Source organism: Crotalus tigris, unplaced genomic scaffold, assembly GCF_016545835.1.
Source record: "Crotalus tigris isolate CLP2741 ecotype Arizona unplaced genomic scaffold, ASM1654583v1 scf7180000021566.449902, whole genome shotgun sequence".
NCBI classification, from domain to species: Eukaryota; Metazoa; Chordata; class Lepidosauria; order Squamata; family Viperidae; genus Crotalus; species Crotalus tigris.
The window spans coordinates 319,503-332,511 of NW_024098568.1; the positions used below are offsets into that span (position 1 = coordinate 319,503).

Sequence of the window (13,009 nt, forward strand, 5' to 3'; positions counted from 1 at the left end):
GGGTATGTCTAGTTTAACAAAGAGAAGGACAAAGGGGGACATGATAGCTGTGTTCCAATATCTTAGGGGCTGCCACAAAGAAGAGGGAGTCAAGCTATTCTCCAAAGCACCTGAGGGCAGGAAAAGAAGCAATGGATGGAAACTAACTAAAGTGAGAAGCCACCTAGAACTAAGGAGAAGTTTCCTGATAGAACAATTAATCAGTGGAACAACCTGCCTCCCGAAGTTGTGAATGCTTCAGCACAGGAAGTTCTTAAGAGACTGGACAGGCATTTGTTTAAAATGGTATAGGGTCTCCTGCCTGAGCAGGGGGCTGGACTAGATGACCTCCAAGGTCCCTTCCAACTACTACTACTACTTCGTTATATTATTATTATTTTATTATCATTATCATCATTATTGTAGCAGTCTTCATTTGTACCCTTAATACATGAGGAGTGGATTTAAAAATCCATGGAAAGAAGATGGAAAAGAACTCTTCTGCAAGAATTCAGATAATTTGCAAATAGTAGTAGTCTGGTAGCACTTCTTCAGACTAACACATTTTATTAAAGGGCAGAAATTTTCATCCTTTTCCAAAAATTTCTTAGTCTCAAAAGGTACTTTCAGACTTGATTTTTGAATACCATAGATCAGACATGTCAAACTCATGACGGGACTGTTTTGCCATTGCCAGCAATGGGGTGGGCATGGCTTCCGCGTGACGCATCTGGCCCACGGGCTGGCAGTTTCACACCCCTGCCATAGATTAATAGTCCCCAACTTTTGTGGCGCCACAGACCGACAGCAATGGTAGGGAGGGAAGAGGGATGGGGACTCTTGCCATAGATTAATAGTTATCCCACTATGGTTTGTAATATTGGGGTGTGTGAACAGGAGTGCTGATTTACCACTAGCCTATCAAATACTTAGAAGGTGAGGGCTGGGCAGCATAAGCTAAATGGCTTAAAAGCCAGTCAACACACCCCAATCAACATCTAAAAAGCCACATACAACTGGCACTATACCACACACAGAACAGCATACACTGCTAGAGAGAAGTTCTCTGAAGATGGGCTCCAGCACAAGTCCAAAATTATATTATAATTCACTGACAGCTGTTGGATCTTTGAGGTTATAAACTTACAACCATATTTCTCTCAACCCTGGCCCAAGGGGTTGTGTTGCTAAAATATTATTTTTGTATTTTGGTCTGTATGTGCAATTTTGAGATTAAGTGTTATAAAAGACTGGGAGGTTTAATAGAGTCATCACGAGTTCCTGCCATCCTAACTTTCAGCTGGAATTGCCAGGTATCATGGCTTAGGCGTAAGATCAACATTGCATGCTTTTCTTGAGGCAGCTTCAGCGGTGGGATTCAAATATGTGAACAACTGGTTCTCTGTGTGGATGCCACTTCCGGAAGTCCATTCTGGGCCTGGCCAACAAAAAAATTAACTACCAGTTCTGCCGAACTGGCTGAATCCCACCACTAGGCAGATTTCCTGTGCTTTTAAAGGTGGGTGCTTAAAAAGGGAAGCAGAGATGGGAGATACTGCTCCAAGGTAGATGAATGTCAAAACTAGGCTGCAGGGTCTGTGTATATATTTTCCCACTTAGGTCAATGGCGCCTCTTAAAATGAACTTAAACTGCAGTCAGTTCAAGCGGGTATGTAAACAGATTGAGTTCACTTGACCTGCTGGCTGGGGAATTCTGGAAGTTGACGCCTACACACTCTTAAAAATTGCTAAGTTGAAAAACTCTCAAATCCATTCCGTCCACCGTTCAGAAAAAGCACCTGTCCTCCAACCCCAAACAATAGCACCTACACAATCTTTGTGGCAGTCACTCCCTTTCTTCCAGGTGTCTGCTTGCAGCCAGGGTGCCTTCCGGAATAATTCCAGCTTCCATCATCCCCAGTCAGCTCGGCGGGCAGACCCACTATATCTCAAGGTGGCAAGGACGCCCCTTCTCCCAGGTGCTTATTGCATCTACTCCAAAAGGGAGCTGGCGGGGACACTTGCATCCAGAGTCCTTTCTGTGCAGAGGATGATTGCATGTGGAGTCCTTTGCACTGGGAGTCCTTTCTGTGCCAGGACGATTGTATCTGGAATTCTTTCTGTGCCAGGGACGACTGTATGGGGAATCCGTTCTGTGCCGGGGACGATTGCATGTGGAGTCCTTTCTATGCCGGGGACGACTGCATGTGGAGTCCTTTGCATTGGGAGTCCTTTCTCTATCGGGGACGATTGTATCTCGAATCCTTTCTGTGCCAAGGACGATTGCATGTGGAGTCCTTTCTGTGCCGGAGATGATTGTATCTGTAGTCCTTTCTTGCCGGGGACGATTGTATCTGGAGTCCTTTCTGTGCCGGGGACGATTGTATCTGGAGTCCTTTCTGTACCGGGCACGATTGCATCAGGAGCCTTTTGCATCTGCAGTCGTTTTTCCGCCTGGGGATAATTGCACTGCCCTGATCAGAGGGTTCCCGGCGCCTCCACCCCTCCGGCCCCAGACCGGGGAGCTTCACAGCCCACGAGCGACACCCAACACCCCGCGCGGGCGGGTAGGCGCGCGCCTGCTCTGCCCCGGAAGTCGCTGCGGCGGCCCAGCTGACGCGAAGAGGAGGCGGCGGCGGCAAGATGGCGCTGCGGCCGGCGGGGCTGGGGGCCGGGGCCGCCCCCGCCATGGTGCCGAGCGTCGCGGCCGGGCCGCCGGGGATGCCGAGTGGAGCGGCGGGAGGCGCCGGAGCAGCGACAGCAGCGGCGGCGGGAAGCCCCGGATCCGCCAGGTAGCCAAGCAACGGAGTGGCGGTTGGGCGGGCAAAGAGAGGAGGGCTCGCGGGGGGGGGAAGGGTCGTTCAGGAGGGGTTCCGATGTGTCCCGTCGTCCATCTGTGGTGTCGGCGGGTCTGGGTTGCTCTGCGGGGCCAAGGAGGCTAGGAAGGCGTGGGTCTGCCGTGACACGAGCGTGGGTGGGAAGCCCCCAGACCCGCCCTTGCCTGTTATTCGAGGTGGGATCCGGTGGGGTCGGTCCCCTCGGAGCCCTGCTCGCCCAAGCGAAAGGGGGGGGTCCCCAGTGACTTTCGAGGGTACCCCAGAAATCCGCCTGGCTCCTACAGGGGTGCGAATTTCTCTTGCACACAAAATTCACATAGGTCTGATTTTTGATAAGTCCACTCGGTGTGCAGGTGCCCACATCCACACCGCCCACTTCGGTAGTGCGTCTGCATGCAGACAGATAGGATAGCAAGAAAGGAGAATACTTGTAGCTGGGGGTTGAAATGTGGGGCCAATCCGAATAGAGCTGGAAGGGACCTTGGAGGTCTTCTAGTCCAACCCCTTCCTCAAGCAGGAGACCCTATACAATTTGAGACAAGTGGCTGTCCAGTCTCTTCTTAAAAACCTCCAGTGATGGAGCAGTCACAACCTCTGGTGGCAAACCCTTCCATTGGTTAATTGTTTTCACTGTCAGGTTGCTTTTCCCGTTGTTTCTTGCCTTGCTTTCTGGTACTTTGGAAAACAAGTTGATCCCCTCTTTATTTGTGGCAGCCCTTCAAATACTGGAATACTGCCAATCCATTTCATAAAAGCTATGAGAGCTGAAGAAGCTTCTTGGATGAGAAGCGAAACAACTTCAAAGAAAAACAAGCAAATCCAATTGCCTCTTGGAAAAAGCACCTTTGGGACAATTGTGAGGGTCCACGGTGCTCTCTGAGCTTGCAGAGGTTTCATGACCCAAACTAGGTAACATCATCAGTACTAGTTGATGATGACTAGTTGACGAGGACTGATGATGTTATCTAGCTTGGGTAATGAAATGTGTGAAAGAAAACAGCCAAGCTCAGAGAACAGCAAGGATCCCTCATTTCAACCCTGAGCTATAAAAATTCTCCTTTATTGGTATCATGTATGTCTGTATGCAGTCGCACTACCATAGTGGGCGTGTGAATGTGAACACCTGCACCCTGGGTGGATTTATAAAAAATTCAGCAGGGGATTTTGTTTTCATATACTGGCTGAGCATTTTTCTGAATGCATTCTCATACAAAACCCATTCCCACCCAACCATTTCAGTTTCATGGCTAGCTAACAGTAAAAAAAAAAAAGCCTTTAAAACATGTAACCATAAACGCAGACAATTTGCATACACACACATATGGGTGGGTGGATATTTGTATATATATGCACACATGCACGGACACTAATTGAGCATTTTTCTGAATGCATTGAAGACTGTATATATCAAATCTCACTACCACTTCTGTGAATGTTTATTGGAGGTGGTTATTTAGTTTATAGATAGTCCTTGACTTACAACCATTTGTTTAGTGATTGTTCAAAGTTATGGCACTGAAAAGAACTGACTTATAACCATTTTTCATAGTTATGACCCAGTATGCCAGTGGTCATGTTATCAAAATTCAGGCACTTGGCAGCTGGTCTGTATTTATGACAGTTGAAATCTCATGGGGGGGAGGGTGCTGCGATCACCTTTTGTGACTTTCTGATAAGCAAAGTCAATGGGGATTCACTTAACAACCCTTTTACTAATTTAACATCTACACTGATTCACTTAACAACTGTGGCAAGAAAGGTCTTTATATTAATTATTATAAAATTAGAATATTAGGATGACCTGGTGCCAGGTTTCTGTTGTTTTTAGTGTTTTAATTTTTGATTGTTTAGGGGTTTTTTAGTTTTAATATGATTTACATGTTGTTTTAGCCTTTATTAAGAGTCACTCAGAGTTGGTTAGAAGATAGGCAGTTATATAAATGTTTTGAATAAATAAATATAGTGTATATGTATGTATATGTATGTACAAGATACACATAGAGAGACTAAATTAAATATACTTCTCTTCATATTTTATACTGTTAAATGCTACTTCTCTTCATATTTTATACTGTTAGGGAATAGATTAGATTCTTATCCTTATTTCCAGTATCATTTTTTTAATTGGAAGAATATATTGTAAATGATGGGAAGCTCTTTATTTTACAGTTTCCATTAAATAGTATCAGGGCTGAGCCAAGAATTTGAAATGGTTATGAAACCTCCAATTATTGATGCTTAATTAAATATCTGGTTCAAACAGTAGTTCCTCACTTAATATCATATGTGTCCTATTAAGGAGAGGGGGGAAAATAATTTGTTTACTCCTGTATTTCCTATACTGGGTAGACGTTTCCTGATAAATTGGTATCAGAACTAGAGTTTAAACTCCCAGCATAGATGTAATGCTAAATACATTTTAATGTCTTTTAGCCTCATAGATCTCTTTTCAATTATAGAAATCGTTTCATGATGAAAGTACTATATGTTTCTTTCTTCTTTCTCCAACATATTTACAAAGGAAGTGAGCATTTCAAATCTTTATAACAAACAATACAGGTAAAGTAACAGACACACACACATCCCTTGAGTTCAGTTTGTGGTGAGAACAGGAACACATCCATACAGAGCTTTTTTTTTTTTTTGTCAACACAAAGGAAGTGGTTTACCATTACCTGTCTCCAGGATTGTGTGGGTGTGTCTGTTTGTTTAATTCTGGATCCAGCCTGATGTTTTTCATGCTCTGGCAACTAAAGTGTCTGAACTTCAACTCCCAGAATTCCGTAGCCAGCATATTGGCTGAGGACTTCTGAGAGTTGAAGTCCACACATCTTGAAGTTGCCAAGTTTGAAAAAACAGGGACTTTAGTCTTTAACTTTGGAGCCAGTTTGGTCTAGCAGTGAAGGCACACTAGGCTAGAAACCAGGAGACTGTGAGTTCTAGTTGCACCTTAGGTATGAAAACCCCGGATGACTTTGGGCCAATCACTCACTCTCAATCCAATTCATTGCACAAGGTGATTGTTGTGAGGAAAATAGGAGGAGGGAGGAATACTGTGTGCGTTTGCCGCGTTGAGTTATTTACAAAGAAGGTGGAACATAAATAAATATTTCCTGGTGATTTCCTGTTTAAGTACTAATCATGCCCAATGGTCATTCATACTCTAGCTACCTCAATAATGTACTATTAGGAGATTGAATTATAAAGAACTGTACAGGTGGTCCTCAAATTACAACCATAGTTGGGACCAAAATTACTGTTACTAAGTTAATGGAGCTGTGACTGATTTCACAACCTTTGAACAAATCACTGCAGTTATGAAGTGAATCTGGTTACCCACATTGACTTTGCTTGTTGAAAACCAGCTGGTGGTCACATGACCCCAGGACAGTGCAACTGACGTAAGTACATGCCAGTTGCCAAGCCTCTGAATTTTGATTATGTGACCATGATGATGCTCCAATAGTCATTAAATAAATGGTTATTAGTTAAGGACTACCCATAGGGTTGAGGAAGGAAAACATCCACCATTTTTGGTATAAGGAGCTTTAGATGTTTAGCCAGGGAACTGCCTATATTGGCAATAGTATCAGTATTTTAAATAGCTAGGATTAGTGATCAATTTTCTCCTAAAAAAACATTGTAGTCCTGTCCACAGTTAAGCTCTTTAAAATCCCCCAAATTAACTTTTGCCTCTCATCAAAATTCTTTTGAAATTCCAGCCAACTCTATCGTCACACTTGGTTATGAGTAAGCTAATAAAAGGTTTTGTGGGCAGATAAGCTTTGGAGAGTTTGATTAATAAGTTTTCATTTCCTTTTACTACAGAGAAACAGACAGACCCAGGGCTTTTTAAAAATACTCAGTCTTCATAAAATGACATTGCAGGCTGTTATATCTATAAAAAAAAGTTTTAATTAAGCACAGTAGTTGCAGATTGTATGTAATATTATAGGACCTTTAGCATCAGAAAAACAATAGTTTTACATTTTCTTTTTTCTTGAGTATAATTAATAAATGTTCTCTTCTGCATAACTTTGAGTGTAACTTTGAGTGTAATTAATAAATGTTCTCTTCTGCATAAGCTCTTATAAATAGATCACCCCTTCTTTAGAAAGACATCTATGTTTAATGATTTTTCCTTTATTTCCTTCCCTCATTAAATGGCAATGAGCAAGGCCAGGCTTGGGTTGTATGACACTTTGGATCACCTTTTGTGGATACCTGCTCTCCTTTTCCTTGCTGTTGTCACCATCAGCACCATAGGAGTCTTATTCAGATATCAATAGGGGGATTTAACTATAATATGCAGATATGAACTCTGAAATAAAATGGATTGACCTCTCTTGTAGGAGGGGGTGATTAATCAAGCCATCCACCTGCACGTGTAGTTATTAACTTCAGCTCTTTTGTATTCTGAATTAGATCTGCTATACTGATAGATCGAATTTACCCAACCTGATACGCTCCAGAGATATTTGAGCCTTTGCTCCTAGAATGAACAGCTATTAATTGGAGCATCGTATGTGTATATGTGGGATATAGCCAGGAGTTAAAGTCTACACATCTTTAAGTGGCCAAAATTAAAATTTAGTGACTATTTGAAGTTACAATAGCACCGAAAAAAGTGGCTTATGACATTTATGACTGTTTCAGCATCCACGTGCTCATGTGGTCAAAAGTTGGGCACTTGGCAACTGGCATGTATTTGTGACAGTTGAAGACTCCTGGGATCATGTGACCACTATCTGTGAGCTTCCCAGCTGGCTGCTGACAAACAAACTCAAGTGGGGGAAACCAGATTTGCTTAATGACTGCATGCTTCACTTAACACAGTGGTTCTCAACTGTGCTGCAACCCCCAACCGGACGTAAGTCAAGGACTACTCAACCGGTCGTAAGTCGAGGACTACTCAACTGGTGCAGCACCGTTTGCAGAATGGGACTTTTGGCGGGCTCAGCAGAGCAGAGACAGCCTGGATAATTCCTATTGGCTTTTGAAAGCCAATAGAATTAGACTCTATTCAAGAGAGTCTATTCTATTGGCTTTCAAAAGCCAATAGAATAAAAAGGGAGTAGCACAGCTAAGGAAAAGGGGAAAGAAATGGCCGACTGCGTTGTTTGGCGACCCCCGTGAAATGGTCGTTCGACCCCAAATGGGGTCCCGACCCACAGGTTGAGAACCACTGACTTAACAGATGCAGTGATTCGCTCAGCAACTGGGGCAGAAAAGGTTGTAAAATGGGTACAATTCATTTAATAACTGTTCTGCTTAGCAATGGAAATTTTGGGGCTCACTTGTAGTCATAATTCGCTGTTAAGTCAGTTCCTAAATGAACCTGGCTTCTCCATTGAGTTTGCTTATCAGAAGGTTACAAAACATCCAAATTTTGTTCATGTGACCATGGGGAAACTGCAACAATCATAAGTACAGTATAATCATAAAAAACAGTCATGTCACTTTTTTCAGTGCCGTTGTAACCTCAAACGACCACTAAACAAATGATTATAAGTCAAGGACTAGCTTAGAGTCCATGTTTGAAGACTTTGTCGTCCTTTTTGTGGAAAAGAGCCAATGGCCAGCAATAAGTGATCACTTGGGGAGTTCCTATAATATAAGAAATTACTCTTGGGATTGTCCAATCTCACCTCCCCCTAAGCTGGTAATAAATCATTTAGAGCAGTTATAAATTTTTGCGGTGCTGATTATTATATATGGTTGGGATATTATTCAACATCGCAGTTGAATAAAGCATGTCCATCCAATCTAAGTCGGTCACCGGGACCAGAGGTTTAGACTTCCTAGCTTTTGGACTTGTGCTGGTGCCCATCTTCAGGGAACTTTTCTAGATAGGCTCCAGCATGAGTCCCAAAGCTTGGAAGACTAAATCTCGGGTCCCGGTGACTGACCCAGATTGGATCCTGCAACATTATCCTGGGACACGTATATTCGCCTTCATTCGTGAAAGAACGTCCATGAATATAATTCTGCAATTTGTCCTTGTGAAACTTAAATTGGAAGAGTGACTGGTCAGTTCAGAAAAAGACAGGCAGTGATATGTCACACAATCCATGAAGGATGTTCCGGAGATGTCATGAAATCTTGCTTGATCTACACTGGCTTAGCATAGTCTTCCCTGACCTAATAGCAGTAGTAGACTTATAGACCGCTTCACAGTGCTTTACAGCCCTCTCTAAGCAGTTTACAGAGTCAGCATCTTGCCCCCAACAATCTGGGTCCTCATTTTACCAACCTCGGAAGGATGGAAGGGTGTCAACCTTGAGCCCATCAGGATCAAACTGCTGGCTGTGCGTAGAATTAGCCTGTAATACTGCACTCTTAACTACTGCACCATCAGTTCTGCCATCTTGTTCTCCTAGTTTAAAGACCCATCATTTCCTGGATTCTATGGGTTTTGTAGTCCACCAAAGCTTGAGAGTTCCAAGCTGAGATAGGCCGATCTGTTGAATTATTGTTATTAAAATAATGGGAGTCCCTATCCTGGCCATGGTTCAGCACAATTATAAAGCACATCTATCTGCCCTTAGACTAAAAAAAGGCTATTTTCCATATTGCATTCTCATCATCCCGTGACAAAGCAATCAATAACTAGCGTAGGGTGGATTCAGATGTCTGGTTTCTCCTAACATTGAATAATCTCAAGAACCTTATCAAGATCTAGAGAGGAACCAGTTTATGCCTTTGACTTTCTCGCCTTTCAGTCTTTTTAATTATACTCCATGCATTTTCTCCTCCTATCCAATGACAAAAAACCTCAACCAATATTTTTTTTTCTCTGCGCATTTTATACCCAGTGCTGACTAACATAATGCTATTTTTTTCTCCCAAGAACGCATAGTCCGAAGCATTTTTGTACCGTTATTTTGGTCAATACTTGTCAGTGTACAATATTTTTTATCATTAAAAAAAAAATTAGAGAACTATACTGCAAACCAGTTGTCAAAGAGAAACAGCAGATGAGTCTTGTACCTTGGGGATTTGTGAGGCATTTGTTTTGCTATTATGGAAACAAATGCTACATTTAGTTCATATCTCCTATAATATATCATAGAATACAGGGAATTGGGATAAAGCAAATTACATTATGATATTAAATCTCTTGCAAACATTAGTCTAATTTTTAAATTGCAACAATATCGAAGATAACTTTGCTTTCATTAATATCTTTTTGGCCTGTTCAGTTCTTATGCTCAAAAGTATTTAATTACTTTTTATTTCTTCCAATTTTTTTTCTGTCTTAAGAGCCAAAATTGAGACTGACAGCACTTTTATTGTGCTATTATTTGCAATTATAACTGATGAACTGGATGTCTTTTCTTTCCTGTCTGTGAAAAAAACCTGTATGTTGTCATGGAATTTGTTCTTATTGCTTCAGGATTTTGTGAAATACACTGCTTTTTTTCCTGGCTGGCAAACATTCATTCTAATGGGGGATCAAAAAGCCATTAATTGCCTGGATAGCATTGTAATCCAGGGTATTGAGGTTATGCTTAAGTGGCTTTGGTTCAACTTGCAAAAACCTGGGAAAATGTATTTAAAAAAGAAATGGGAAAACATGTATTAAGTACTTGCATATGTTTTCCAATAGTCTATGTATTGAGGGGGGAGGGGGGGAGAACAGAGCAAAAAAAGTTTTCTTTCCCAATTTTTCCTATTTTATTTTTTACAAATCTCTATAAAAAACAAAGATAACTACCCAATGACTCAGCATAAATTAATATTTGGAACTGATGTTTAATGACCAGTGAATTCAGTAGTTGAACAATGACTTGGATTAGATGGCACAAAGTCAGAAATATGACCCTTAAGATTTAAAAGGAAGCAGATGGGATTATTTTACATCAATGGAGGGAGTCATATGGAAAGATTCATATAGTGCACCCTGTGCCTTGTTTAAACCATGTTATTTTTTTTTTAAACTAAGCTATAATGACTTGGCTGACTTGAAACACTTAAGCTGTAAAGATAAGATAATATAACCTTTATTGTCATTTTTTTTTACTGTGGGCACAACGGCACACATCAAAAATGAAATTTAGCTGCCCGCTCTCAAAGTGTACACATACATAACACACATTTAAACATACTATATACAACATATGTATAAACCTACACCCGTACATATAAGTAACATAAATATTAATCACTATCCATCTTGAATACATAATAGAAGGAGGAAGCTTGAGAGTTCACAAGGTTAATACTGTAGGGCACAAAACTGTGACTGAATCTGGATGTTCTGCTTCAGATACCACAGAACCTCCCCCCCCCCCAAGGAAACAAGGAAAACAGGTCATGAAGAGGATGTGTAGTGTCCAAGACAATCTTAGGGATCCTGCTCAAGTATAGCTTATGTCAGACATGTCAAAGTCGCGACGTCACATGACGTCGCACAACATATCGGGACAGTTTTGCCATTGCCGGCAATGGGGTGGGCACAGCTTCCATGTGACGCATCAGGCCGGCAGTTTGACACCCCTGGCTTCTGTGCTATGTCCTGGATGGAAGGGAGGGAACTGCCAATGATCTTTTCGGCCGTCCTCACCACTCTCAGCACTGCCTTCCTGTCCGAAGCAGGGATGCTTCCAAACCAGACTGTGATGCTGTATGACAGGATGCTCTCGATTGTCCCCCTGTAGAAAGTGAATTCTATATTGTCCCCTGGTGTTTTTCACAATCTGAAAAAATGCTTAGCATATTTTTTTTCATTGACGTGTATAGTAACTAACGGGATCTCTCCCCCGCTTCATGGGGGCACCCATCCGTGCTAAGGACTTTTAACAAGGGATGTTCTTTTCTTTAAATGGCATATTAACGTTTTCCCCCTCTCTTCTTCTTGTTTCAGCTTTGTTTTTCCTGTAGCTGCTGGCCTTGGCCCTCAAGGTAGGTTAAAATGGAAAGGGTACTGACTTGAAAAGAAGAAACATGAGGTATCTTAAGTTAGGCGTCTATAGCAATAGCATTTAGACTTATATACCGCCCCATAGTGCTTTACAACATTCTCTGGGTGGTTTACAATGTAGAGGTATTTGCATATTGCCCCCAACAATCTGGGTCCTCATTTTACCAATCTTGAGAGGATGGATGTTGATTCTGTAAACCACTTAGAGAGGGCTGTAAATTAGGTGTCCACAATTCCCAGTCTGCCAGCAACCCGTCCGCACAAGCAAAGGCCCATCCATGGGACACAGGCAGCACACAAAACCATGCCCCTGGTTCCCAAAAGGTTGGAAACTAACCAAAGAGAGAAGCAACCTAGAACTAACAGTTAGAACAATTAACCAGTGGAACAACCTGCCTCCAGAAGCGGTGAATGTGCCAACACTGGAAGTTTTTAAGAAGAAACTGGACAGCCATTTGTCCGAAATGGGATAGGGTTTCCTGCCTGAGTAGGGGGTTGGACTAGATGACCTCCAAGGTCCCTTCCAACTTTATCATTATTATTATTATTAAATCACTGTGAAGCGGTATATAAATCTAAGCTCTATTGCTATTGCTATTGCAGTCCGAGTCAACCCTGAGCTCCATCAGGATCGAACTCCAGGCTGTGTGGCAGAGTTAGCCTGCAATACTACACTTTAACCCTGTGCCACTCTAACTCAGGACTGTAACTATTTGAGTAGGGCTTGGGTTTTTAGAATTTTGCTCTTGTGTGGGCAAAGTGAAAGTGGCAGAAAGATAAGAATTCTGGAAAGTGAGTGCCTCACCCTTAAAACTGAAGCCCCTGTACTTCTTTGGAGAGATGCTAAAGGACTTGGTAATGTCAAGACCGATTCACTGTCAGAGATCAAAGACCTTCCCCTTTGATTTTGCATCTTTAAAACTGCCTAGCAACTTAACCAAGGTTACTGCTAACTGATAAAGGAGAATATTTTTAGCTCAGGGTTGAAACAAAGGGACCTTCGCTTACTCTAAGCTTGGTTGTTTTCTTGCAGATGTTTCATTACCCAGACTAGGTAATATTATCAGGCACTAATATTGATATTACTTAGTTTGAATAATGAAACTTCTCCGAGAAAACATCCGGGTTTAGATAGCACCAAGGACCCCCCCCCCTCGTTAATTCTAACTCTTGTTTGAAAGATTTAAGGTCTGTATTGATAAAATCCTTGGATGCCTGCTGAGAGGTCATTTAGTCCAACTCACTGCTTGATGTAGGATCGGTTAGTCTT

At 42.1% G+C, this 13,009-nt stretch overlaps 1 protein-coding gene across 6 annotated transcripts in view; it reads left to right on the plus strand.

Moving 5' to 3' along the window:
* The first annotated feature begins 326 nt into the window (after positions 1 to 326).
* The window catches only part of SYNRG (synergin gamma), a 92,666-nt gene continuing 79,983 nt past the window's right edge, over positions 327 to 13,009 (plus strand). For 2 of the 6 annotated variants that reach the window (XM_039318817.1, XM_039318822.1), the window contains exons 1-2: positions 327 to 2,771; positions 11,683 to 11,720. In XM_039318817.1, coding sequence (XP_039174751.1) covers positions 2,623 to 2,771; positions 11,683 to 11,720 — 187 coding nt within the window. In that variant the 5' untranslated portion in view covers positions 327 to 2,622. The remainder of the gene's footprint in view (positions 2,772 to 11,682; positions 11,721 to 13,009) is intronic. The other 4 variants (XM_039318816.1, XM_039318820.1, XM_039318818.1 and 1 more) reach the window with 3 other exon arrangements.